This window comes from Rhea pennata, chromosome 14 (genome assembly GCF_028389875.1).
Source record: "Rhea pennata isolate bPtePen1 chromosome 14, bPtePen1.pri, whole genome shotgun sequence".
Classification (NCBI taxonomy): Eukaryota; Metazoa; Chordata; class Aves; order Rheiformes; family Rheidae; genus Rhea; species Rhea pennata.
This window is the reverse complement of record NC_084676.1, coordinates 14,674,721-14,701,677: the sequence shown is the minus strand read 5'-3', so window position 1 is coordinate 14,701,677 and position 26,957 is coordinate 14,674,721. Positions and strand designations below refer to the sequence as shown.

General features: G+C 42.6%; 3 protein-coding genes across 5 annotated transcripts in view; all 3 read left to right on the top strand.

The window, feature by feature from the left end:
• Nucleotides 1-7,644, top strand: part of ERGIC1 (endoplasmic reticulum-golgi intermediate compartment 1) — a 63,142-nt gene extending 55,498 nt beyond the window's left edge. For both annotated transcript variants that reach the window (XM_062587280.1, XM_062587281.1), the window contains one exon: nt 3,261-7,644. In XM_062587280.1, coding sequence (XP_062443264.1) covers nt 3,261-3,368 — 108 coding nt within the window. In that variant the 3' untranslated portion in view covers nt 3,369-7,644. The remainder of the gene's footprint in view (nt 1-3,260) is intronic.
• Nucleotides 7,645-8,972: 1,328 nt separating this feature from the next.
• RPL26L1 (ribosomal protein L26 like 1) lies at nt 8,973-12,814 on the top strand. 2 transcript variants are annotated; one of them, XM_062587154.1, is made up of 4 exons: nt 8,973-9,053; nt 9,680-9,852; nt 10,574-10,714; nt 12,643-12,814. In XM_062587154.1, the coding sequence occupies exons 2-4, from the start codon at nt 9,685-9,687 to the stop codon at nt 12,769-12,771; spliced, it is 438 nt and encodes a 145-aa protein (XP_062443138.1). In that variant the 5' UTR covers nt 8,973-9,053; nt 9,680-9,684; the 3' UTR covers nt 12,772-12,814. The 2 variants fall into 2 exon arrangements, with proteins under 2 accessions (XP_062443138.1, XP_062443137.1); XM_062587153.1 differs by lacking the exon at nt 8,973-9,053 and adding an exon at nt 9,334-9,434.
• A 1,532-nt stretch (nt 12,815-14,346) lies between these two features.
• Nucleotides 14,347-25,868, top strand: ATP6V0E1 (ATPase H+ transporting V0 subunit e1). The gene is made up of 4 exons (XM_062587614.1): nt 14,347-14,532; nt 16,394-16,441; nt 21,626-21,753; nt 24,634-25,868. Exons 1-3 carry the CDS (start codon nt 14,429-14,431, stop codon nt 21,717-21,719), a joined length of 246 nt encoding a protein of 81 aa, XP_062443598.1. The 5' UTR covers nt 14,347-14,428; the 3' UTR covers nt 21,720-21,753; nt 24,634-25,868.
• The last annotated feature ends 1,089 nt before the right edge of the window (nt 25,869-26,957 follow it).

Genomic DNA, 26,957 nt, shown 5'->3' with positions numbered 1-26,957 from the left:
GCAAAATACATGCCAAAGTTCTGCTGAAACATTCAAAGTCCAAAGAAAAGAATAGAAGCATTAACTAGAAATAATATATAAAAAAAATAAAAAGTGCTTGAAGAGAGAATTATTTCAGCCATGGGACCTGTTACCAGCAGAGGAGGTCAACGTTCAGTCTCCTGGAGTTTCTAAATCAGGACAGAGTGCTCTTCTATGAGACACACTGCAGCTCAGCCAGGCGTCACTGAGTGGAAATCTGCAGCTTATACTACCAGCAGTTGTGACCTGATGGTCCTAGTGGTCCCCTCTGTCCTTAAAATCTGACCGCAAGGACATCTCAGAGATCTGCAGTCACGTATGTGACTCTTGCCTTTCTGCCATCTTTCTTGTAGCCTTGTGTCCTCTTACATATCCTGTTCCTTTTTCCATGACACTTCAGCCGGCATCCCAGCCACTATAATCTCATCCTATTAAAAAGCCTCATATGCCCCCCACCATTACATGATCTCTCACTGTTGTGATTCTTACTCTTCTAGACTACTTTTTTTTCTTCTTTTAATGGTTAGGCCCGAATCAAACTGTAATGTCTCATGGCCAATTCCAGATGATTCTCAATGTAGAACTCAATAAAACACGAGTAAGTGCATGATGCCTGATTTCCTCCAGTGCTGCTAGGGAACAACGCTCCACGCCCGTTAGAACCGTGATGATACGGAAATGTCACGGTGCAGCTTCTGTGCTGACCCGGAGACCAGCCCCAGTGCTGCCTTTTTTGTCGCCACAAGACAGAGCGCCGTGTGCGTGCGGGGAGGCAGGCTCCAAGCGAATGCCAGGTGTGTGTGAGTCACAAGCACTCAGCAGTACAGAGCTGTGCAGATGAATATATGTTTTTCTATCTCCCCCCTCCTTGCACTGCTGCGCTGAAATCAGATTTTCCTACCATATGATGCAAAATCTTAGTGTTGGACGGTTTTCTGTTGTTTGTGGTGTAAAATCTCCTGTCAGCTGAGCTGCTGTGATCTGAAATAACCCAGTTCCATTGCTGTCATTTTCCCTGAAAAGTCACCCTGCGTCATGCTCTGAGGGACAGCAGGGTGGCAACGGAGGGGGTGAAGCAGGGTACAGAGGGCAGGAGCTGGATTTGCTCCCTAAAAATACAAACTCTGCCTCAGGCAGGTGCTCTTGTTTCTGAAGCTTTTATCTGCTGAAATGCCAACTGTCCTGCAACAGCTATGTTTACCTTGCCTTGCTATCTCTGTTGCATCTGTTCCTTTCACTGAGCTCAGGGAACACAAATATCCCACTTATAAACACGCATGTAAATGAGTGATTTATTTCTTACTGCCTTCCCTCACCAATAATCAGCTGTTTGTTCTTTTGCCACTGCACCGAACTCGGCACTGCTACTCCTGTGCTGCTCTTTCATGCTGGTTGGGAGAAGAGATGGGGCATAGTAGACCTAGTGTGGCATTGGTTCCCTTCTGCGTTAGCTGTATTGCATCTTCTGCTACGCTGGCTTATTGGTTTTGATTTCCCCTCCCTCTCATGGCTTCTAGCTCACAGCAAGATCTCCCTTTTTCCTGAGCAGGCCCTTCGCAGGAGGTAAGGTCTGTGTCTTGTTCCCACCTCACTGACCTATTGTCCTTTACTTCCAGAGCCACCTAATCCAACACAGTGAATAACATGTAAAACACTGTATTAAAAGAGCATCACAGTTACGAAGTCAAAAATGTGGGAGTTAGGAAATGCAAGGTCCTGTGTAGTTGTAACTTGGCTGCTAAACATTATTAGGTTACAGGACCATGGATCATACTTTCCATATGAGCCCAGCCTTGCTCAGTGTCCAGGGTGCAGCAACAGAGCCCTGTGTCCTCCGTTGTACAGTATGTGATTACCAGCTTGTTGCTGTCGTGTGGTTTGTATTAACCCAGTCCTGAGTACAGAGCTGCACGTTTCCATGGGGCCTCCGAGACAGCTATTGTCATAGCGCTGAACGCTTCAGATGTGTTTTCCTCCGCAGTTTCCCTGATATTGTCCTTGTTTCGAAGTTAAGGGTTTGGAAGAAATGCAATGCGAAGTCCAAAACTGTTGCCCCCTAATTTCTGGTGATCCAAGCCAAGGTACTTCTGATCTGACACGTCAGGATACTTTGGTGTTTTTCTAGTGCTTGAGAACCAAAGTAAGCTGTTCTGCTAATTAAGATTTTTTTTTCTCTAACTTTGTTCTAGAAAATGATTATGTGTTTTTGCTAATGTTTAAATAATTTTACCCAAGACATGGGTAACTCCATGCATGGAAAACTTCAGCTCTCAAACAGTTAAAGGTTGGCAGTTCTTTTGTAAGCGGCTGAACATAGGCCTTGTAATGGAAAGTGTTAGTTGGACTTAGCTGTAGGTGTCACTGGTAGCTGCACTTCTCTGTTTCTCTGTTAGTCACTACCCTCAACATGCTTTTTAAGTGTCTTTTGCCTGTTTACAAATGCTGTATCTTGTGAAATGGAGAAAAGACTACAAGGCTATGATATTTATAACAGAAAACAGTAGTAGGAAGACTTGAGCAAAATGGAGCTTTTAGAAGGCTTTAGTCAGTGGAAGCTAGCCCTGAAAGAAGGGCGTTTGTGCTGGTGACTCTTGAGATTAGTGATAGGGCAGATCTTTTGCACTCTTTGGCATTGTATCCACGGAGCTTTTGAGGGTACAAGCCTTTGCTGCAATAAGTACTTAAACTAGTATGGTTTTCTATCCAGCCTGTCATCTCCTCTCCGTGCCTCCCCCCCACACACACACACACGCACAGAGAAATGAGGAGGAAGTTGCTTAAATAACAAAACACTGCGCTGTTTGCTCAGTTGAAGCTGGGCTGCAGCTAGTAGGGGCTGCCTTCCCCCAACAGCAAATGAATTTGCCAAGTGTAGTAGCAGAAGATCTGCTCTGCCATAACCCTTCCCATCCCAGGCACCAGCCCTGTTCCCTCTGGCAAGTGTAGAAGAGTGAATTCAGTGTCATCTTGGAGTAGCTTGGAGAGTAGCTTAGTGATACCATCCTAAGGTGAAAGGAGAAGGAATGGGTTCAGGATAGCACTAAGGTGCCCTGCTGTACAGGGAATAGTTTTCCTAAATGTGGTTGTCGTGTGATTACCTCCCCAGTACCGTTACTCAATTCTTACTCTGCTTCCAGAAGACATCCTAGCAGTAGGCCTCATCTTTCCTCTTGGTTTCAAGCTGTGTAACAGTCTGTCTCATCAGTGACATTTTTTTTTCCGCTTTCTGTAAATTTCAGATATGTGCCATCATTGGAGGAACATTTACTGTAGCTGGGATCCTTGACTCCTGCATTTTTACGGCGTCAGAAGCCTGGAAGAAGATCCAGTTGGGAAAAATGCAGTAGCAGCAAAACTTTACCCTAGTCTCCAAGGACAGGAGCAAAGATTGAGAAATCTACCACTACCTGTTTTTTTTTCTTTTCTATTTGATTGAATCAGTAAATTTTTTGCTAATCAGGCTGTTCAGTGAAGACCTTTTCAAGAAATCAGAGACATCTCCATGCATTTCAAAGTTCTGAGAGTCAAAAATCGATGGAATCAAGGCTTGGATTTCAATTCTCTCCCACAGAAAGGGAGGTTGAAATGGCTTACATGAAATACACTGTCGGATCTAAATAAGGTTAATGGTCTGTTTTCTGGGAGATTCCTATGGCAGTGTTGTACAAACTAGCTAGAAGATTTTGAAGAGTTAAGTTGTCTTGTGGCACTTTTTGGAATTCTCTTGGAATTGCATAAGTAGACAATCGACTTTTGTATAAGGCAAAATTATACAGTAGGAAGAAATTCCATCCATGGTGCCAAAAAGGTGATGTATCTGTTGGTGATGAATGGAAAATGTTAGTCCCCATAGCAGACTTGAGAGACAGAGGGCAGAAATAACATCAAAAAATGTGTTGTGCTTTTATTGAAAGCTCTTTAGTTCACATACGACCTTTCTAATGAAGTGAGCAAATGAGAAGAGGAGGCCTTCCCCCAGCTACCTTTTCCTGGATAATGTGTAGTCCAGGTAGAGGAGGGCCTTTCTTTTACTCTGGATGTAGAAGTGGCTTCATTTCTTCCCGAAAACTGAATATCCAGTCTTGTGTTTACAGGTGGCATGAAGTAAAAACCAAACTGAGCAACACAGTTTTATGTGGCCTTTGCTTTGAAGGGGAATAGTAGTCTTTACAATGTTAGCTTTTATTCTTTCTCCTCCTTTTTTAAACATGGACCACCCAGCAGTCTGGAATCTTCACTTCCGTTTTTTTTATTATTAATAATAGTATTATTATTATTGCTGTTATTTTGAAAAGGGGTTGTCCATTCTATGTGTTCAGAAAAATGCTGCAGTCTTCGGGGTGGATGAGCACAGCTTGCTGTCTTGCTTTGTGTGCGTATAATGAGTACACCTGTAAAACACAGGAAGTCTGTCTTTTCAGGGTGTAAGGTGCCCACCTTTTCCTTTAATATTCAGTCAGGCCTCATTTCTGAGCCCTAGATTGGCACTGTTCATCCACAGGTACACCAGTAGCAGGGCAGGCATTCCCACAAGCTGGCCCCTGCTAGTGGCTCTTTTTGGTTTTATTTCCTTTTTTTTTCCTTTCTTTCTTTTTAACTTAAAATGGTACCTAAACCTCCGTGCTTATTCATTCAAACCTTGTTTTCTGAGGTTTCTAGTAAATGGAGGTAGAAGAAAAAACTACTGCCAGGTATGGCTGTGGTGGCAGACAGAAGTTCACTGAAACTTAGACCAAGACCTACCAGCACGTTTTCCATAGCCTCCTGAATGTTCCCTGAGTAGGAACAGTTTCTGCATGCTTTGTAAATGTCTGAACTGAGGATGCACAAATTAAGTGTTCCAGGATGAATGAAAATCATAAAATAAAATTCCTTAGCTCTCCTAATGCTAGAAATTCTAAGACAGGTGTAAGATTTCTCTTGGATAATGCCTACTGTCCCTAGCCCTGTTCTGGAGGCAAAAGCATCGAAACATTATGTTGTAATGAAATGAATCTTTAAATATTCAGTGTTAATGCTAGAGTCGGATGCATTTCAGAAGTATTCCTCCTACGTGTCTGTTGAAATTGTCTCATTGCTTTCAAAGCAGGGAAAGTGGCCAGTTTTACTTACACACTCTAACACATGCAGACACACACACAAACACACACACACACACACACACGATAAAAAAAAAAAGGCCAAAAAAAAAAAGGCCTTTGTCCATTCTCTGCCCTACAGCAACGTCTGACAAATTACAGCGTTGAAATTTTTCCCTGTTCTTATTATGGACTGATTGCTATTACTTTAGGTGTAAACTGGATTGTGTAACTTCCTGTATCTGTTAATGTATGGATAGATTTTATACATTTTTCCATTTACAAAAATCAACTTGAAAATGATGCGCTTGTCTTCATTTCGGTGTGTGCGTCCGTGGTCCACAAGCATTACCCGCTAGATGGCAGCTTCTTGCCGGTGGGAGCCTGGGGTTTTTTCCGTTGCGATTAGGTCTCTTGCTTGATGAAGGATTTCCTCTAATCCACTTTTACCAACTGAAGCTTAAAGCAAAAATGTCCTAGTTTTTCCTCTGGATTTTGTTGAGTCCTTGCTCAGAGCTTGTGAACCTAGTGGATTAAAAGGATCTGATTTTAATATCTTAGGAGTGCGTGCTTCTTCTGAGCTGTGCAAGAGAAATCTTTGACCCCAGTACAGTGGATTGTACTAGTAGTTTTCTAAGGTTTCTTCCCTATTACAATTTCTTCAGCATCAAAGCTGTTTTGCGATCCTGCCTGCCTCTTGCCCCCCAGCATGTTGTTTATGCCCTTCTCCCTCTCTTCAACCCCTCTCTGAGTTAAACACTGCCCTCCCCTCCATCAGTGCAGTCTGGGACAGTTCTCTAAACTAAATCAGTGAAATTGTTTGGCTTTTTTTGGAAATAACAGATGCATACTTTAGTGTGTTTGCTTTCTCTGCTAGTGTCCACTAAAATAGCCTAATAAATCACATTTTTTTGCTAGATGTAGAAACAAAATGGTACTCAAGTATGGCAAAATTCTGCTGAAGAAACAGTCCATGCATTAATTCTCCAACCCAAGCCTAAGCCTTTGAACACTGCCAAACCGAGGGCAACTCCTGGGTCTGCTTGTGGCATGCTTCTCCTTTGGATATGGCTGACTTGGATCACGTGAAGCCTGATGCTCCATAATTTGTTTGCAGAAGAATTTGCTCTTAATCTTTCCAAACATGAAAGTGAGGTGATTGCTGTTACAGCAGTCCTACTCCATGTATACATGTATCATTAGCTTTCACTTTTTTTTAACATTTTCTAGAGTCAAAAGCAAAATGACCTTAGTTATACCTTTAAACATCAATGCAAATAAAAATAATTTCAAGACGTAATGGAAGGAAAACCATAGATCATAGATGTTCATCCAGTTTCCTTTTTCAAATCAGTATTTCGACAGAAGTGTTTGTGGGTTAGCAAGCTAGACAATCCATATAGAGTAAAACGTTTAGAACTTATATGTGTTCTGGTTTAAATGAGCCTTTCTAAGACTATCCTTAAACCCCATCATACAATGGGAAATGGTGGCATAGGATGCTTCAAAATGTTTGAGTTAGAATTTTTAGCTCTAGAGAAAGCAGTACATTGGGATATTCTAGCCAGTATGTGGATTGCTAAAGGCCTTTTTTGGGGGGGGGAGGGGGGCACAAGAATTTGGATACCAGGTAAGGAAAAAAAAAGTTGGAAGACATGCATTTGTGAATATGTTTCATTTATCAAATACTCGTGTTCAGCTAAATGCTTCACTGTAAAAAGTAAATACTGCGGTGTAGATAGTGCTTATAGGGTTTGTGAGTATTTCTCATTTAACGTTGCTTTTCTTGTGTGTTATACACAGAGTTGAAAATGACTGTTATGAGTATCTGCTAGAGGATAGTTGCTTGAAGTTTCAAATGAAATACGTCATCGAGATATTTCTCAACAGCCCTTGCAGGAAGGGAGAGAGGGGCAGGGGAGGGGGTATGTGAACCTGTAGTACGTTATGCAGTGTTGAAAGCGCAGGTCTTGCGTTTTCACGGTGGAGTTCACTAAGGAGTTCTCGCATCTCCGTACCACTGCTTTAATTTGCAAGCTTATGTTAATATGTTAGTCATTTTAGATCTAGAATTAAAAATAAAATTCTCTTGTGTTTTGATTAGCGTCTTGTTGCGCTACCATTGCAAAATCAGTCTAACAGGATTTATTATTATTATTGTTTCAATGACCTAGGCGTTATCATACAATGAAATCACTGTAAGCCAGGTCACTCTGTAGAAATTTAACACGAGGCTCTTTGTTAATCAGTATTGAGTCATGTCTGGATGTTCAGTGCTTGGTTTTGTACAGTACCAAGTGTCCTAACCTCCCTCCCTCCCTCTCTCTCTCTCTCTCTCTCTTTTTTTTTTTTTTTTTTTAGAGGTGAGTGGATTGTGCTTGGAACTTGCTGTTTTTTTTACTTTATTTGCTGTACAGTGTAGTATATAGAATGGTCCCTTTTTTGTCGCCTTCTCTGTTGTTTCCTTTTAGCCTTGCTTCATTAAGTATTTCTAAATAAGCCTCTGAGGCAATTAATGAAGATTAAATGGTTTTTAAAAAGTGAAGCTGAGTGGACATACCTGCATCACCTTAAAAAAAGAGTTCCTCTTTTGGTATTTGCTTTCTAATTCTGGTGTATGCTGTACAAAAGCCTGATGAAGGAGGAGATCCTACCAGCTTCCACTTCACCTCGATTACAGGTTTGAACTCAGATTTCCAGAAGTGACAGGATGCTGCAGGAGGCTCCTTACTCCACTTAAAAGAAGACTAAAGGTATTAGGAAAGTGATTTCTCTGAGTCGCTGAAAGCTGCAACTCAACAGTGTGGAAACTTTTGCAGCCTACGTTTTCGGTACCAAAATCCACTCCAGTTCCTATATTCCTCCTCGCCTGAGGACTGTGTGGTTCGTTTCTACCAGCACAGATTAATTCCTTGAGAATAAATTAAGCTGTATCCCGAAATCCTGGGCTAGCAGCACCTCTGCCTGAAATGCCGGGGGGCGCGGAGCCGGGGGGGGCGGAGGCCGGGACGCGGCGGCGGCGCCGGGCCGGGAGCTGGGGGGGGCTGGGGGAATAAAGACAAAAGAGGCAAAAGAAAAGAAAGGGTTTAATGAGGGTTTTTTTTGGGGGGGGGGGTCTGTCTTTATGCGATCCCTTCTCTGGCCGTGGGGGCTGCCGAGGTGCTTTCACGGGGGTGCAGGGAAAGGCTGGGGCGCGGAACATGCCCGGCCGCGGGGGGCCGCGGGGGGCCGGGGCGCCCGGCGCTCCGGGAGAGGCCGGGCTGGGCGCGGGGGGGGGGCCCGGGCTGGGCGCGGGGGGGGGGCCGAGCTGGGCGCGGGGGGGCCCGAGCTGGGCGCGGGGGGGCCCGGGCTGGGCGCGGGGGGGGGCCCGGGCTGGGAGCGGGGCGGCCCGGGCTGGGCGCGGGGGGGGGGCCCGGGCTGGGCGCGGGGGGGGGGGCCCGAGCTGGGCGCGGGGCGGCCCGAGCTGGGCGCGGGGGGGCCCGGGCTGGGCGCGGGGGGGGCCCGGGCTGGGCGCGGCGGGGGCCCGGGCTGGGCGCGGGGGGGGCCCGGGCTGGGCGCGGCGGGGGCCCGAGCTGGGCGCGGCGGGGGCCCGGGCTGGGCGCGGGGGTGGGGGCCGGGCTGGGCGCGGGGCGGCCCGGGCTGGGCGCGGGGGAGGGGGCCGGGCTGGGCGCGGGGGCGGCCCGGGCTGGGCGCGGGGGCGGCCCGGGCTGGGCGCGGGGGAGGGGGCCGGGCTGGGCGCGGGGCGGCCCGGGCTGGGCGCGGGGCGGGCCCGGGCTGGGCGCCGGCCGCGCTGCAGCGCGCACCGCCGGCCGCGCGGGGGCGCCGCCGCTCCCCGCCCCCCCAGCCCCGTCCCGGCCCCTGCTGAATCTCGCGAGAGCTCGGCGGCCGCTTGGGGCAGCGGAAGCGCCCGGCGCGCTCTTTCCGGGCGGGCGGCGCGGCGGCGGCGGCAGCGGGGTAAGGGCGGCGCGGCCGGGGCCGCCGCCATCCGCCGCCATCCGGCCCGGGGCGCGGCGGGGGGCTCCGCGGCGGGGTCGGCTCGCAGGCTGGGGGACGCCCGGCGGGGGCGCGGCCCAGCGGCCGGGCTGGGCCCCTCGGCCCGCGGGCGGAGCGGGGCCGAGTCGGGCCGGGCCCGGGGCGGGTGAGCGCGGGGGCAGCGGCGGGGGCAGGCGGGGCCGTGAGCCGGCGCCGGGCCGCTGTGCGGCCTGGTCCCCGGCGGGTTTGCAGCGGGCCGCGGAGCTGTTCGAGCTGTGCGGCCCCGCGCGTCCGCCTGCTGCACAGAACCGTGGTTTACAGCAGCGCAGAACTGAAGACCGGTCGGCCCGGGGGGCCTTTCTGGTGAGAAGGAACAGCTCCACCTGCGTGTGTGCAGCACGTGGGGTAATCGCAGTCAGCGCCGCTCGGGGGAGAGGCTTAAACCTTGCTTGAAATACATTTGTAAGAGGACATGAGCTGGGGTGGGATCAGAAAATGGATATGCGCTTTTTTAAAAATGTTATAGTATGCTGCGTGCGGGTGGATGGTGAGTAGTGTGTATGAGCTACAAGCATCTCTAAAACTGTCGTATTTTTTGCTTTTTGTAGCCAAAATGAAGTTCAATCCGTTTGTGACCTCAGACCGCAGCAAGAACCGCAAACGACACTTTAATGCACCTTCTCACATTCGAAGGAAAATAATGTCCTCCCCGCTCTCCAAGGAGCTGCGGCAGAAATACAATGTCCGCTCAATGCCCATTCGAAAGGATGACGAAGTTCAGGTAATCGTTGTTATCTGTTAAGTTATGCTATTACGTTTGAACTTTTTCTTTGTTTTTGCATGTATAGTCTGTACAAAAGAGAAGGGCTAGACATATTCAGATTGATACTAGAGCTTTACCTTGGAGCCTTGTAGGAAGATTGTACAAGTTAATGTAATCATAAAGTTGGCCTGTTGAATGTTTGTTGAGATCACAGGTGTGGGAAGGAAAACATGTCAGCAACAGAAGTACTTTGCTTACATCCTTTGATTATCAGGTGGGTTTAAAGGCTTTTAGCGGAACAACACAAACCAAAGATTATCTTTTTTTTTTTTTTTTTAGACTTAGAGTGTTTGCTCCCTGTGATTTGTGAACAGATCAACTTAGAAATAAACTCAACCTTAGCAGTATTTTCTGTTTTAAATGTGATGACAGATGATATACTAGGATGCAAGATTGTTAAGGTTGACCATTTTCCTTTGGATTGAAAAAATTTTGCAGGCAAAATGAGGGGAAAGTGCAGTTCCCTTCCATTGTATTTTCTATTTTAGTGATTAATGAAATTGTCCAGTAGTTGAAGGTTTTTGTAGCATATATGTACAAAGAATGGAGTTGGGATTTCAGCCTGTGTAGGGTCTGGTTTCCTGTTGGGATGATTGTAGTGTTTCTTAAGATCTGTGACTGACTTAAGGAGTATTAGTGTCATGTGGGAAACTGTACGTTTTCTGCTCTTTTTTTTTAGGTTGTCCGGGGACATTACAAGGGACAGCAGATCGGCAAGGTGGTCCAGGTGTATAGAAAAAAGTATGTCATCTATATTGAACGTGTTCAGCGTGAGAAGGCTAATGGCACAACTGTCCACGTGGGAATCCATCCCAGCAAGGTACTCTGTATAAAATGAGGCCTAAAATGCATAAAGGGACCTAGTTGTTCAGAAAAAAAAAGATGCTGCTACTTGTTGAGCCTTGTTACTGTACATGGAGTAATGGGTTGAGATACTATTGCATTGTTGGGAATGTTAATAAACAAGCGTTACGGTGTCATGATAGCAAAGCAGTGACAGTTGAAACCAGACCTCAGATACTTTTGAGAATTGTTTAACGGAGAAACTTCTAGAGACTGACCTTTAGGGCCTTGCTAAAATCTTTTTGGGGAGAGCTTGATATTTCTAAATTACAGATATCTTATCTTCTTTTATTGTTGTTGTTTTAGGAACAGAGCGTTCAAAATAATCCTATGTCCTTGCTACATGGCATTTATGCAGATTAAGGAGGTGTTTGGAATGGTTGAATAGATGCTCAGGCGCATGATTTGTTATTGTGGATTATAAAATTTTGAATGAATCTGGTTTTAGCCTGAAGTGTTTTACAATGTGTAGTGATGACTAGACAGCGTGCGTTTGGATCATAATAGGAAAATACTGCAGAGTAAACAGAATAACTTGCCAAAAAACAAGTTTAAAGCAGATGAAATCAGTCTGCTTCAGCCATGTCAGATAGGCTTGTATAATGAAGTACTGGTGGAAGAAATCAAGTTTTAGCAGGTTTTCTCATATAAACAGTTGGTATGTACTGTAGAGGGAGAGCAAAATTATTCCAAAACAACATAATGGTTTGTGTCCAGTAATAACATTTGAAGTGCAAGGTGACATTGTGATAGAACTAGTGCACAGAAGATCAGGTAGGACTTGCCTGCTAAATAGCACTGGAAGAAATTGAGATTTATTCTGGTTCTTCATTTCTGAGAAAGTTCTTCCTGGTTGGAAGGTAGACTTTGAGAAGGCTTTGAAGGAAGATTCTCATTATTAACACATGTGCACACACACACGGAATGTATAGTTTGTGTGTATATTTTTATGTACATTTATATATAAAAATGTAGTTTGCAGTGGGATAAGTGAACAGTTTCTACCTGTCTTAGGTAAAGAAGTGGGAATTAATTGTGATTTCCTGTGTTCTGAAAGCCAGCAAGAGCAAAATGTAGCTGACCAGAATTGTGTAGCCCTACTGCAGCCTATATGGATTTTCTAGGATTTGATGTCAGTTGTATTTAAAAGTACTACTTACAGTAATACTAAAGTACTTATTTCTTTGCCAGTTGTGGGAGCATGAAGAGGCCAGAAAGCTGAAGATTGGAGCTTTGGTTTGCTGCTGCCTTGTTAGGAAATAGCTTTAAGGCTTTGGAAGCAACTGGTTTAGGCAAATTATCATTTATGTGCCCATGTCAGTAATACTTAATAATTGTCTGGCCACTTTATAACTGTTCAGTAGCAGGTGTGTTCTTGAAAATGTGTTTATATGGGTCGGCACGATGGTTGCAGTTTTCTGTTTAAAACATGGAAAAATTAGAACAGTGGTCAAGTAATAACTTGGGTTTATTGTGGTGGGGACAAGACTAATTTATATGCTATGTTTTAGATGCAAGTAGTGTACTTCATGTTTGAGCAGTGCCTAGTATAATGGCAAAGAGATTATTTACTTCAAAGTGATTATTTTATTAAATAGTTGGATGGCAAATTGGCTGATCTTCAGTTTGTCCAAATGTTGTTGCAGTGAATATAGGCATCTGTCTGTATGTTCCGGTCCTGCATATACCTGTAGAAATTTGTATAGCTCAGTGCTGTGAAATGTGTAGGCAGTTCAACACCTCAGCTGTACTAGAATCAAATTAGATAGTCTGTGGAAATGAAACTTGGATGTTTCAGCAGTCTGTGTCAGAGGGTGATCTTTGTAGGTAATTTTATGTTGTCACAGTTGTTTCAGGTTGTTGCACAATAATACCAAAGACTTAAATTCTTTGTCCTTTCTCTAGGTGGTGATCACTAGGCTAAAACTGGACAAAGATCGCAAAAAGATCTTGGAGCGTAAAGCAAAATCTCGCCAGGTTGGCAAGGAGAAGGGTAAATACAAGGAAGAAACAATTGAAAAGATGCAAGAATAGATGGTCTCCTGTTTGACACCATTAAAGAACTGCTAAAATTAAACATATTGTTTGTCTTCTCCTTTAGAAAATCTTAATACAGTATGTCTGGTTAGTGTTTAAATGTTCATTCTAATGTTTTGATGTTGGCTATGTTAAAAATGTTTCCACTAAATTAAAAAGCTTTTTAATTTTTTTAACTTTAAGGAAATTAAAGACCTTTTTTCCAATTGCAGTGCATATGCAACCACAGTTACAGAGGGTGCTACAATCCTGAAAACATACATCTGAGGGCTAGTGTATTTTAGTATCTTTTCTGGTAATCTTTAACTAACACTTCCTTAGAAGTGTCCATGGTTTTAAGTAAAAATGTTTACCTCTGTGTTCCATATATATTTAATAGATTATTAGGTTTTTGAAATAAAGTAGTAACTCCTTGTTTTGGAGTAGATCATATTTTTTCACATATCTGATTAGAAAGTAAAAGATGATGCTTAGATTCACGAGGCGTTTTGTGTCCAAGCACACTTCCACCAAATTTGCTGTGTAGTGCCCGAGTCTTTTGCATTAATGCTAGAAATCGAGGAAAGTAGGCTATTTCACCCATGGTTTTGGAGTGGAGTTGTCCGTTTTGGAAAAGGGTAGGAGTGAAGGGAGTCTCAGTTCTGCAGTTAACACTGTTTTGGATGAGCTTGATAAAAATACGTGATTGAAAGCTGCCGCGGGATGTTGAAAGCAGCCCTGCAATTAAGTGACTTTAATGGCTTAGTGAATGGCTTTCTAATTACTGATGTACAGGGAATGAAATCCAGCTCCTGCCTGAGAAAGCAGTGCCGTCTGAAAGATGGGATGCTGAGAATTAGGGAAAATTACGTTAGAACTTCTGAAGGCATTTATAGGTATGATGGCTGCTTTATAGTGCTGGGTTCAGATACGGTTTCCCTTGCGTGTAGTCCACCCCTCTCAGTCCGTGCATGCACACACGCTGCTTGATGAGGGGTTCCTTTTGCCTCGGTAGAGCCGGTGTACAGAGCAAGTCTAGGGGTTCACTGCAGCTCGTTTCCCCAAACGTTTCCCCAAAACGTTTTCAGTCTTTGTGCAGATGCGTTGTCTGAGGATTAAATAGTCACTCCTGCAGGCGTCTCCTAGATTTTTCTGGGTTTTTTTTTTTTTTGTTTGTTTTTGTTTTTTTGCTAAGCTCAAAACCAGCCTTGGCGCTACGCGAGTGTAACTCCAAAAGGCTTGTTTCTTCTGCCATCTTTTCGTAAGCAGAGGTCGGGTACGTTCCTGTGGGAAGCTGCGGCTGCCCGGGGCAGCCCCGGTGGTGCGTTTGAGAGGGGAGCGCGGGAGCGCGCGGGGGAGCGCGGGCGGGCCCCGGGGCGGCGGCGCGCGGCGCGCGCGCCCTGGGCTGCGCCGAGCGCGCGGGGGCGGGGCCGACCCGCGGGGGGGCGGGGCCTGCGGGGCGGTGGCCGCCTCGCCCCAGCGGCGCGTCACGTGTGGGGCGGGAGGGGCGCTACCCACGTGGCCCAGCGCTGCGGCAACGTGGCGGGCGCTGGTTGGCGGGCGCTGGCCGGTGGGCGGGGCTCTGCGGCGGGCCGTGAGGAAGCGGGGGGTGGGGGTGCGCCGCGTCGCGTCGCAGCGCACCGAGCAGCTTTCCGCCTCCTCGGCGAGCGCGGCCATGGCGTACGGTGGCCTGACGGTGCCCATCCTCGTCATGAGCGTTTTCTGGGGGGTGGTCGGCGGCGTCCTGCCATGGCTCGTGCCGAAGGGGCCCAACCGCGGGTGAGTGTCCGGGGGGGGCCGCGGCCTGGCGGGGAGGAGGCCCCGGCCCCGGCGCGGCCTGGCCGGGGGGCGCCGCGCCTGCCGCCGGCCCCAGCCCCCGCCGTGCGGCGGCGGCGGCGCCGCCTGACCGGGCCCCGGGCGCCGCGGCTCGGGCCTTGCGGCGGGCGCCGCGGTGCCGCTTGCCTGGTGACGGCCGCTGCTTCTCCGTGACCTTGGGCGCCTCTCGCTCGCTGCCCGCTCCTGTGGGTTCGCGGCGGAGGGGCTGTGAGCGCCTTGCAGCGCGCCTCGGCGGCCTCGCGGCCGTGCTGGCCTCGGCACAGCAGCGGGACCCCGAAGGACGCTTCTTCCTTCGCTGATCGTAGATAACCGAGCAGAAAGGGGACAAGCTTTGGGCCTCCTCCTTCCTCTAGGAGGCAATCGCCTCTTGCTTCCTCTTCCCCTCCCTGGTACGCCTTCTGCTCCGCAGATACTGCCTGTCTTCTTTCTTAGGTGATTATTGGCGCTTGGAGCAATCCCCTCAGCTTTAATTTAGCTCTGACGTTTACGGCTTCAGTTTCAAAACCGAAGTGTGGAGGGTTTTTTGTACCTGAAAACTTGTCCGACCTCCAACGTATCTTGGAAATGCATCTCCTTAAATATGTGGAAAGCGGAAAAAAAAAGGACATCAATAGGTGTTCCCTAGTTCTCTCAAAATGCGATTGTTTAACAAATATGAATAGAGCACTGCTGTCTACTGATTCTGTAGTAACGTAGGTTAGTTTGTTAACTTCTCATCTTTTTCTTCTTTAAAAGCACAAAGCCACAAAAAATCAAAAAAGCTACTCTTGAATAGCTTTTTTTTTTTCCTTTTTTTCCTCCCGGTTCTGTAACAAAATGTAGTGCGAATTTTAACTGGCCTAAGAATTTGCATTGCTTAGCTTAAAACTTCCAAACCACGTTTCCAGGACTCTTTGCAAAGAAGATGCTCTTAAAGACTGCTGCACACTGTTAGCTTTGTAGTATTAATTTGAAAGCTGGCAAGGGGCACTTGTATTGGGGGAGGGAGGAGGAAGAGGGTTATCTATGTTGCAGAAAGATTAGAAGTTTGCTACCTAGCTTGAGATTTTTCTTATTCTGCTTGGGGGGGGGGAACATATGTATAAAGATTGTGTTCTATAATCAAACAAGGAAAAAAAAACCCTCCAGTTTGCTACTAAGTTCCCTAAGCTGCACAGATCACTCATTGTTAGAGAATCTAATTTCCTTTCGTGCCATATAAAAATCCTTTGTTATATAGCTGCAGCTTTACCACTTTCAATTTGAAGAGCTACTTGATTTTTTTTTCTTCCTTTTCAGCTAAGTTATGGTTTCTCTGTCACAAGAAAGGAAACTCTTCACCTACAGTTTTGTTTCATGTGATCTTGCAGTTTTATTTTGTATTGAATTTGTATATACATGATATAAAATATCTTTGAGAAATTTTGTAAGCTGTGTTTTGATTCTATGATTCTATGATTTATGCAAATGGAAAAAATGTTCTTTACTTTGTTTTAGTATTATAATATCCAGCCTTAGTAGTTCACTAATTTGCAGATAGAGATGTTTGTGAAATGGAGAAAGAATGTTAGTTACATAAGATTGCTCTTCAGAGTGGTTTTGTTAAATATTGCTGTACTGCAGTAATTCTACTTGCAAAAGCCGTGCCAGTTCTTTGCAGAATTTGAGCTGTGCTTCTGTAACTTACTCTTCTGGAATAAGTTACAATATTCATCTTGAGTCACCTTTCATGTGATTGAAGTTGAACTTGTTCTTGGAATTTTTTTCTTTGTATCTTGTGGTCAGTCATAACATGACACCTAATCACCTGTCTCTCTTTTTGCAGTGTTATCAACACAATGCTGGTGACATGTGCTGTTTGTTGCTACCTATTGTAAGTATAAATATCATCTTTACCTGTTAATCAAGGCGCAGCTAGTTCTGCTCTAATCAAAAGATCCTTTTTTATATTCTCCAGACATGTTGGAAGAAGCTTTTCAAATGTCACGGAGATTTAGAAACATGGTCGTCTTTGACAGCCCTTAGAATTTTTGGTTCTAAAAAAAACCTTCAATTTACTGTGGAAAATATTTTTCCTGTTGGTGGATACCACATTCATGTAGAACCTGAATTCCTCTTGTTGTCATCTGAAATATTTATTCTTGAGTCGTACTCTATTGACCTGCCATTATTACTTTCCAGTTGACTGGCTTATTCGCTCACAAGTATAATAATAGTTTGTTGATTCTAAAATTTTGCTGATTCACGGTCAGGCAATGACGTCTTGTATTTTTTCATTCTTTACACTCTTACATTTATTTCTAAGATGATACTAGTTTAAGGCTACTGATGGGCTTTGCTTTTCTTAGTTTGGTCTCTTTTGATGCAATCTTTCAATCTGTTAGAGTAGAAGATGAAAATGTTCAATGTGTGAGATGTACGTATGTGTGCTGGATAATGTCTGTGACAGACTCTTGATGCATTGACGTATTAAGGCTGTTCCTGCTTAAATGTGTACAATATGCTTTAAGGCTGTCTTTATTTTGTAGAAGAATTAGTAGAAATAACAAAATGACTTGCAAAGGCACTTCATATACTTTTTTTTTTTAAACCAGGAAGTGAGCCAGCTGTAGCTGGAGTCTGCAACAGAATGCTTACTTATTTCTTTGATTTCTTTTTTCCTTTCTTTTGAAAAACCATAGAGACAGATATTATCAAAGAAAGCGCTATGCAAAAATATCTTAAAAGGTGTTTGGAAGGAATTTGCTATGCAGAGTAAATTGATTAAAAAGTCTGATTAGATCTTTTTGGGTAACTTAAAATCATTATCTAAAATTCCAGTTGAATATTATTTGTACTTTCCTTAATATTTAGACATTATTCATACTACTCTGAGGAGCTTAATATGAGTGCTTGGGAAGTTGCATCTTAAATACTGAGACCCTAATTTTTAGGAACTAGCAGGAAAAAAAAAAAAAAAAAAAAAACAGGTTTTCAGTGTTTTCCTGTTTCAGGAAAAGCCTTTGTGGTTCTATCTTGGGTTAGACTGTGGCACAGGCTTCCTCAGATTTGATTCAGTTTACTGATGTGATATTCTGGTTTTATACAGTTGAAATATAGACTTATTTTAGGTTATTTGACATGTGAACTCTTGAAGTCACCCTTCTGAATAACTTGTTAAAAGCATAGCAAACTTAGCTCTGTATTTTTTTTACTTATTTAAGAAAATTATTTTCATATCTAACATGACACTTTTAAATGAAAGGCTAAGCACTTTCTTTTTGTGTTAATATTATCTAACTTGTTAAATTTACTTAAGTTTTGCTGAATAGTTGCAGAAACTAGAGAAGAGTGTGTTTTTTTTGTTTTGTTTTGTTTTGTTTTTTTAGTGCCAACAACTTGAATCTGGGATTGAAATGCAGGAATTCAGTGCAGTGAAGGCTGCCCCACCTGCAAATAAACTACGTAGCAGCCCGAACTCATGCTATATTCCAAATCCTTGCATAGCAAAGGGCAACTGGATGCTCTCTTTTGCTAAGCTACTTCATTTAGGTTACAGTTATGTGGCAGGGAAGGGGAAAGGGTGTTGTTACTTCTGTTAAAGTGAGGTGTAAAAGAGCTTTAATGTCCTACTCTTCCAATATAGTTTAAGCTAGGGACTTTTTTATTGTTTGAGGATGGACGATTTCCTTGATGTTGAGGCCACGTAGCATCCTCAGAATTTTCTGGATTAAAATGTAGCTATTTATCATCTAATCCCTTAGGTTTGGTGGAGTGCTTTGAATTTTTCAAATGTACAGTGGTATTTCCCCATAAGTGGCAATTTTTATACTGAAACAGATCTGTTATAAATCTGGTGGTCATTAACATGATTTATAATCTGCTTTTTGCATGTCCAGTGAGTGGGCGCTTTTCTTTTCTCATTCTTAATCATGTGGGCTGTAGCTCACTTTCATTTTTGCCTTTGGCTTTGTCCAATTACATGTTGAGAAAGAAACAGTCATTTAAGAAGGTCTTAAGCCATAAAAAGTTATATTCAACTGCATAAATTGCATCTATAGATTTTACTTTCCAGAATACAACAAAGAGCAGGCTTTTCATCCGATGTTCAAAGATAGAACTTGCCTTATCATACAGTGTTTGTGCATTTAAGAAGTTTATACAGAACATACCAGCCGTCATGGAAGCTCAAAATTTTGGCTTCTTTGTTGGATGCAATGTTAGAGTTAAAATAATCTGTTGTGCATTGTCACAGGTGCAGTCTCAGCACTTGTATATTCTTAGCAGGTGGCTGGTGCTCTTCAACTACCCCTTTGTAAAGTTCTGTAGAACTCTAGTAGCTGGACCTACATTTATGCTTTTTATGTTAGCTTTCTGATTGAGAAAAAAAACAAATTTCCTGCTTTTATTAAACTGTACTTGGTTGCCAAATCAGTTCACATCAAACTGAGTTTATCCTAATTCAAATTCAAATGGTCAGTGACGTTTGAACTTAAACCTGTTTGTTCTGTGTTTAGATTTAATAGTGTTAATCTTGAGTAATTATATTGATTATATTATGCTAATTTTGTTGTTCTATGGGAAACTTTCGCATAGATACGTACATCATTTGTGGTATAAATGCTGCACCAGTAGCCTTTTCAAGCAGAATATGCAAGCCTCGGGAACCTAACAGGATGTAAGGCAAAGTATATGGCATTAAAGCTTCTACAGAAATTCTAGGTTATACCGTTTTGGTAAGGTATTGTCGAAGTCTGAATCTATTTTGCTGTTTACAAAGCAACTCATGAAACAGTACCATATTATTCTTAACGGAAGACGGAATGTTTGAAAAAATTTATAATTTGCCACTAATTCTAAATGGATTAAAATATGGTTGCCCAAACTGACATTTAAACAGTTTGTAACATGCAGCATAGAGAGACAGATGGCAGTTATGGTAGAAAGGTCTTTAAAAATCTTCCTGGTAGAACATAAGGGACTTTAATTTCCTTGTGTGAGCTGGATAATTAACGGACTGTTGCAACTGGTATCCGGTAGAATTTAAGGATCTGTGGGCGGCTTGAATGCCGTACCTGATTTTAGCAGTTCTACAATGTTACACGTTGGATGTAGAGGCTTGCTTTGTTTTACTCTGTGTCCAATTTTGTTTCACAATTTCGTGGTAGATTATCATATGAAGTGGCACTGGTTAAGCAAAATGTGTGGGAGAAGCTTTTTTCATGACTTGACTTAAAGGCAAGGGGAGTCCAGTGCCTAACTGCTGCTTTAATTGCTAGGCCCTAGCAGTGTAGGGAGGAGGAAGTGTTGACCTGTAATGCTACTGCAGTTCGGAAGTTGGGTATCCAGCATGGTCCCAAAAAATAGCTTTAGAAAACAGCACAGTATTTGCCTAAAGCATGGCTATACAGCTGGGACATATCAATATTTTGAATGTGCTTGCAGCTTATTTCATAGCCATGCTGGGTCTGATTTTTAGGAAGCACAAGGAGGTGAGATATTTGTGCATGGAATTCCTTCCTTCTGTACTCTGCTTTAACAGCTTCTGGTGTTCTTATTCTCCTCCCACTCTGGTTCGTTCAGGATGTTAAAGGCAGATGGTACAGTGCTCTGGTACCCCCTTTTATCTGCCTGTGTGTCTGAAACTTAACCCTTGCAAAATAGATTTCTTGGGATTTTTAAAAGAGCTATTTTGCTTCAACTATAAGTAAATTTAACATACAGATTAACATGTGATTTCAAGTTACTTCGTCATCACTTTAGATAGCGAAATAAAAACATGTCAACTAAAGAGTTACTGGTGGTTCTTGTTGATGTCCTGTTGATGTATCAGATTCCACAAAGCATCTGAAACATATTTCAGAATGGGTGATTAGTTTCATTTGTTGATGCACGCTGAATATTAGAGTTCAAGGTGGACACAACTGGTAGATTGCTGTAGGCACAACACTTGATTCTAACTAGAGCCCTACTTCAAGCAAAACTGAAAGTGGCATTGAAAACAAATATTTGTACATTTAAAGAGATTGACCATTTTTTTTAAATTTGCCCTGCATCTTTTGCCTGGGCTGTTATAGCCATTTTGCGGCTGACCTGCACTACATTTGCTGGTCAAAGCATCCTGGTTTATGTGGAATTTTCCATTACTGCCTGAGCGCTCTGATACATTTGTGGCAGCTCCCGTTACAAAGCTGCTCTACTTCTCCTCCTCCTTACAAAGCATTCTAGAAATAGCAGACAGATGAGCCAGTGTGTTCACTAAATACACTTGTATAGTTAGTATTTTATGTAGATTTAAATCTGTGGAAGCATCCATGTGTTTTTCTGAATCTTATAACGGTGGAATATTTATTTCTGCTTAGCTTTCCTGGATATTTTTCACAAACTACATTCCTCTTGTTCTGGCTGTGGCTTCTGCAGGGTTACTTTTGTCAGCTGCTCTGATGAGGAGGCCGATGATGATGGTCTGGGGTTTGTTGTCATGATGATGGTTGTTGCTGTTGTTGTTTTGTGCCCTTTTGCTTCAGACCCGTGTTTCTCTGACCTCTGTTCCAGCTTTAAATCCACTTTTGTTCAAGCTCTTATGAAAATTTTATGTGGTCTGCAAGGGAAGGCTATCATGCACTGAAAATGACAGCAAAAAAGACGCTATGCTTCTTGGAGACGTTTTTTGTTTGTTTAAAGGATGCTTCATAGGCTTTAAGAAAAGGACCCTGTCATTTATATTTCTGTCTTCTGAGCCTGCAAATACCTGAGTTTCACATGTCTCAAAAACATGTTCCTTCCAAAGGAAAATTGTGCAAAAGAAATGCTGTCAGGTGGTTCTGACAAAGTTGGTTTAAATTGAGTAGGACAAATTATTATTCCAGCTGCAGAGTGATATGGTACCAGAACTTCATTGCTGGTATCCAGTCCTTGTGTATGAGCTTGAACAAGATTTTGATTTGATGGTAGACCTTCCTGGTTATGCCCTTTTTCCTTTTGGATGGTGCCTGTGTTCTAGACAAGCCTTCCCTATATAATAAGCTGTGTAATTTGTCTGATATTCTCTCTTTTGGGCTGGGGGGTTGTCTTGCAGTTGGCTGATTGCGATTCTGGCTCAACTCAACCCTCTCTTTGGGCCACAGTTAAGCAATGAAACAATCTGGTATCTTAAATCTCACTGGCCTTAAGGATGTCTGTCCTCTGCTGCAATTTATTGATTAGGTGAGTATAACCTGATTTATAAATATATTTGGTATGTTAAAGGTTCTAGAGAGCTTGAACTGTCATGTAAGTAGTGGGTTCAGGACTACTTGCTGTTTTGGAACATAGAGATATCTTCCTATAGGCTGCAACTCAAAAGACTTGTGGCTGTTAAGCCTGATTGGAGACGTGAAAGTTTGGACTGGATTGTTAGTTGCCTTTTTCACGTGCTGCTATTTGTGTTTTCAGTAAGGGAGTGTTTGTAGGAAAAAGTCTATTCTTCCTCCCTAATACCTGGAGGTGGGGAAGGGTGTAGTGAACTTGATTTTTCTTTTTCTTCTTTTAAGTGCTAGCATAAGTAGGTATCCTAATCTTTAACAATTGTTAAGCCTCTTTCCAAAGCCTACCACCATTTTATTCAATAACTGTCCACATGTCCAAGGCAATGTACAGTTGCCTTCACTCATCTAGGAAGTGAGGATAAGGACTAGAATTAGAATGGTTCTTTATCTCCTGTCAGTGTATAGCACTAATATCTAATTTGTAGATGACTGAAATTTTTTTTAATTGAATTTTTTGGGGTTTTTTTAACAATAATCTGTGTAACTTTAAGCATAGATGACCCTGATGGTTGTTGTCTGGGTAGTGCTACTACAATACTGTTGTTGTGATACTTCAGACAGGTTTTCTGAAAGACCAACAAAAATATAAATTCTGTACTAGGAGTAGCAGCATGATGACTTCTGGTTTCTGTGCAAGGGCTGGATTTGGAGCTGCACGTTCAAATGAAGTGTGGATATGCAAAACACTGGATTTATTATTCTTACCTGTTTTCTATCTTTTAGGTTTATTCATGTTCCCCTTGCTTTTATTACTGTAATTTCTGTTTAGAAAAGTCAAACAGTAGCAGACAGATGACAGTTGATGATATATAGCTCAGTTGCTGACTGTAAAGCATCATGAACGTTCACCTTGAAGCAAAGCTCTGTTTTGGTGTAGACTTACTCCAAACTGTGGTAGTGTACGCCTGTGGCATGCCTCTAGCTTGCTTTTCTAAGCAGCAAGGAGAAACCAAAGGTAAACTTGACCCTGCTTCAAGTAAAGGTCTGTAATTAGGCAAGACAGTCAAGCTGGATTTCCAAGGTGGCTTTTTACTGCCCTTGTGCATAGTCAGGTAATTAGTTAACAAAAACAGAGACGAGGAGACCACTGTATTCTGATAGGGGGCATATAGATCCCTGAATCTCTTGGGATAATTCAGTTGCCTGGGATATGAAACTGAAATGTAATTATCTGGATGGGTGGGTGACTTAGACATAAAAATTGGGCTTACTTCTGACTGGCAAATGAACTATACATTGCTGCTAACAAGAACAAATTGAAGATGAGAAATGGTTTTTGTTCTCTAGGAAGCTGCTAAAAGAATCAGAGAAGGGGTTTCCAGAGAACTCATGGTAAATTTGGACTGAGGAGGAGAGGGAACGGATGCGTTTGGGGTAGCCAGGAATTTTATGTGAAGAGCTATTAGTTAAATAACTCATTAATGGAGAATTCAAGTTGTGTAGCATACATTGTGTTATATGAAGCAATTTTTATTTTAACCTTTGATCTGATTTCATTGACTTAATTTTGGAAGGAAATTGAAGTTTTCATCTTTATGAAGTTTTTAAAAAAAAAAACATAAAGGTCAAATATCATGGTTGGATATTATTTTCTTTCTTGTCTTTAGCTAGAAATATGCTATTATAATATACGTAATTCTTCACAATTTTGCTTGAAGTACTCCTGTAATGCTGAGTGAGCCTAGTTGCAGGAAGCTAGCTACCTGGATGAGGCTCTTGAGTCCTTTTTTCCACTATTGCACACCTATGCACTGAGAGCCTCGTGTGAAATTTCTTACTACACAGGAGCTGTGAGTCAGATTCCATCTGAGTTAAGATACATCTCTCTGGCATTACACAGAATCCCATAAATATAGCTATTATTACTTGTTTGACCAAGTATTTTCTGCTTTTAAGATGCGCTTTTCCAGAGCTCAAGGTGCACACACTATGCTTTGCTTGCGTGTTTTTCCTCCAATTTCCCTTTCAGCTGAGATTTGGCTGGATTACCATGGACAGAATGCAAAGCGTTAAAGAGAATGAAATATGAACTCCCAGGATTGAGAGAGGTTATTTAAAAATGAAGATAGTCTAAGCAAACCAATCGTACTTTGCCAGTGGGACAGGCTGAAAATGCACCCAAATGGTTATTGCATTTTATTTGACAGGAGAGGAGCTTCTGCAGGTGCTGACTTGATTGATCTTTGCAAAATTAAAGATGTTTGGTGTCCCTCTAATTCAAGGGGTAAATATGTGGAACACTGGGTCCCTCTAATTCAAGTAACAATGACATGTCTATGTAATCAAATGAATGGCTTGGAGAGCAGTATGGATATTGCAGACATCCTAGTTCTCAGAACGTGCGGATTTCTGTAGCTGTGGTATATGGGGGTTGCAGGCCCTTTTAAGCAATGTGATCTAACAGCTGCCATTATCCTTAAATGTGTCACGGTGTGTGTACTGAAACCAGGAACTGCCTTCATGCCAAGAATGAGAAGGGCCATCATCCAGATGACTGGATGCTGTTAAACTAAAAATAGTTAAAACTTCAAAACTTTCTAGTTGAACACTTGTTCTACCAGCTTATAATGTAACTAAAACTGCTTGCAGTAACCTCAGAAGTTGCATTCTGAGAAGAAATTACTCTTAAAGCTCCATATAGATTAATTCTTCACAGTTCTTCACCATTTCTTGGTCTGTTTGTGGAATGGAAATAGTTGTAGTTAACTCCACAACCAAGTATTTAATTAGTAATTTGCCTCCATGGAAAGGAATAATTAAGTTGCCTCTTGCTTTGCAGGTAAAGAAGAGATTTCTTCCAGATGAAAAACTCCACTGACCCAAAGATGCCCTTAACATAGCTGGTTGGACACCAAACCTGCTTTAATGCCTTAATGTTTGTATTGTGCTTTAAAATGGCTTGTTCAAAGCCCTATATTTTTTTCCTATTTTCCTACTATACCATTTAACACTGTGCCTGATACAATTTATAACTCCTCTTCTGTTCTGTAAATTTTCATTTATTAACGAACTGCAGTGAGATGGAAACTTCTAAGTGTTTTTTTTTTTTAATGGATATGTGAGGTCAACTCTTCACTTTGCACAGTCTATATTAGTACTATAGATCTTAGAAATCCTAGATTGTAAGTTGCTGGGCTGTTCACCCCTGTTCTGTTTGACTGCACTTGAAAAAAATGTGTACAATGAAACTGTATGAGGAGAGGAGAAACAATGCTGCCACATGTTGATGGCATTTATTTTTTAAAATGAGTTGTGTGCTTGGGAAATTTGGTCTTAAATTTCTCATACCTGGAAATAAAACTAATCCTCCACTTTATACAAAAATGTTTTTGTGCCATGTGTAACAGTTATGTGCTCTTCTGTGTTTTTAATCAAAACAACAGTTAGCTAAGCTGAAGAAACTTAGATGATGCAGATAAACTGTGATGCAGCCCAGTGGGGTAATGAGATAAGAACACATGCTGCCCATATCAAGATCTCTCAGGTGTTTCTAAAATAGTAACAAAATTCCTGATAAGTCTGTGAGTGGAAGTGAGTGCTAAACTTGAGAATCTCTGTGAACTTCTCACTGTCTGATATTAGAGGGTAGCACAGATGACATGACTAATTTGCATGAGGCAGTGATCCTGATAGGAGATTGATTTGCCCTCTGGCTGTTTGGGAGGATATGGATAGTAAGAGACTATTTTAATTGAACAGAAAACAGCAACTATTTTATACTGTCTGATGCTTCATGGAATCACAGAGCTGATAAAGCGCAAGAGAACATAGGCCAGAGATGAGAACTAGCTGAGGCAATATCAGCTGAGTCTCCAGAGGCAAGAATGAATCTAGTAACAGGGGCTGGGGAGGGGAGGAGGTCTGTGTGGGGTTTTTTTTTGTTTTTTCTATTTTTTAAAAAATCATTGGCTAAGGAATAACTTCAAAGGATATAAATTCTATTTAATATACATGAAACGAGTACTTTCTTACCTCCTTGAATCATGTCCACATAAACTACAGTTATTTCTCCAATTCTGTATAATTGTGCCTTATTACTGTTATGTACAAGAGACTAATGGAGCAGTTCATTTTTTTCCTTTTTTCCGTTTGGATAGCACTGCTAGCTTGTTTAGTGGGATAGTATTCAGCACTGTCAAAGAAACTCGGATCTTGACAAAAGGCTGTAACTTGCAGTAATCAAAAGAAAAAGGTAGTCTGAATTATAGAAGAAATAACACGTCCATTTCAACAAATAAGTAGAACGATTATCGAGACTGGAAATTGTACTTTTTTCCCCAAAGTTATCTACTACTGAGAGTAGTGTTTTCACGTGTAAAAACTGGCATATCCTAGTGCTGTATTGTCTGTGGCAAATAATTCACGCAGTTTCTCAGTTGAATTCCAAGTTCATCTGAAATTGGAATTCAGATGAACTTACCCAAGGTTAAAGTTTTTTAAAAAGGGGGAGGGGCAAAGTAAGATATACTTCACATAATGTGGAGAAGAGAAATGCTTTCTTATATCTTTGGGAATCTTGACTGTGCAACTGTTTTTAAAAATAGGGCAAATCTGATAGATAATCTAAACACGAAAAGGAAACAAGAAAAGAAAACATCCAGTGACAAGGAAATAGATATTAGTATATTGGTTTTGTGATCTTTCTAACAAGCTTTCTGTTTTAGGTTCCAAGTTATTGCCCATTATGGAAGATACGGGAGAAACAAAATGAGGTTCAAAGGGCATGTTTCACCTGTGGTAAATTTGATGCAAATGGCTATTCAAAGCCTGGACAAAGAAGCCACATGCACACACAGTTTTAGGTGCTTTCCAGATCAAGGGATTTCTCTTTATCTGAATGTTTAATATTTTCTCAGAAACAGCAGGTAATAATGTAACTGAAGAAGATGCAGGTTAATGTTTTGTTCCCGTTTTGCTGGATGTCGTGTGAGGTACTGTCTGCATTATGATTGTAGAATTGTCCAGTACACACGTGCCAAGAATTAACGCTGTTCCAGGCTCTGGGGTTTTTATTTTTACTTATGTTGCACGATGGCAGGAAATTGGAGCAGACAGATTCAGTCACTGGCGCTTAACAGTGCGGGTATCAAACCTTTAACAGCA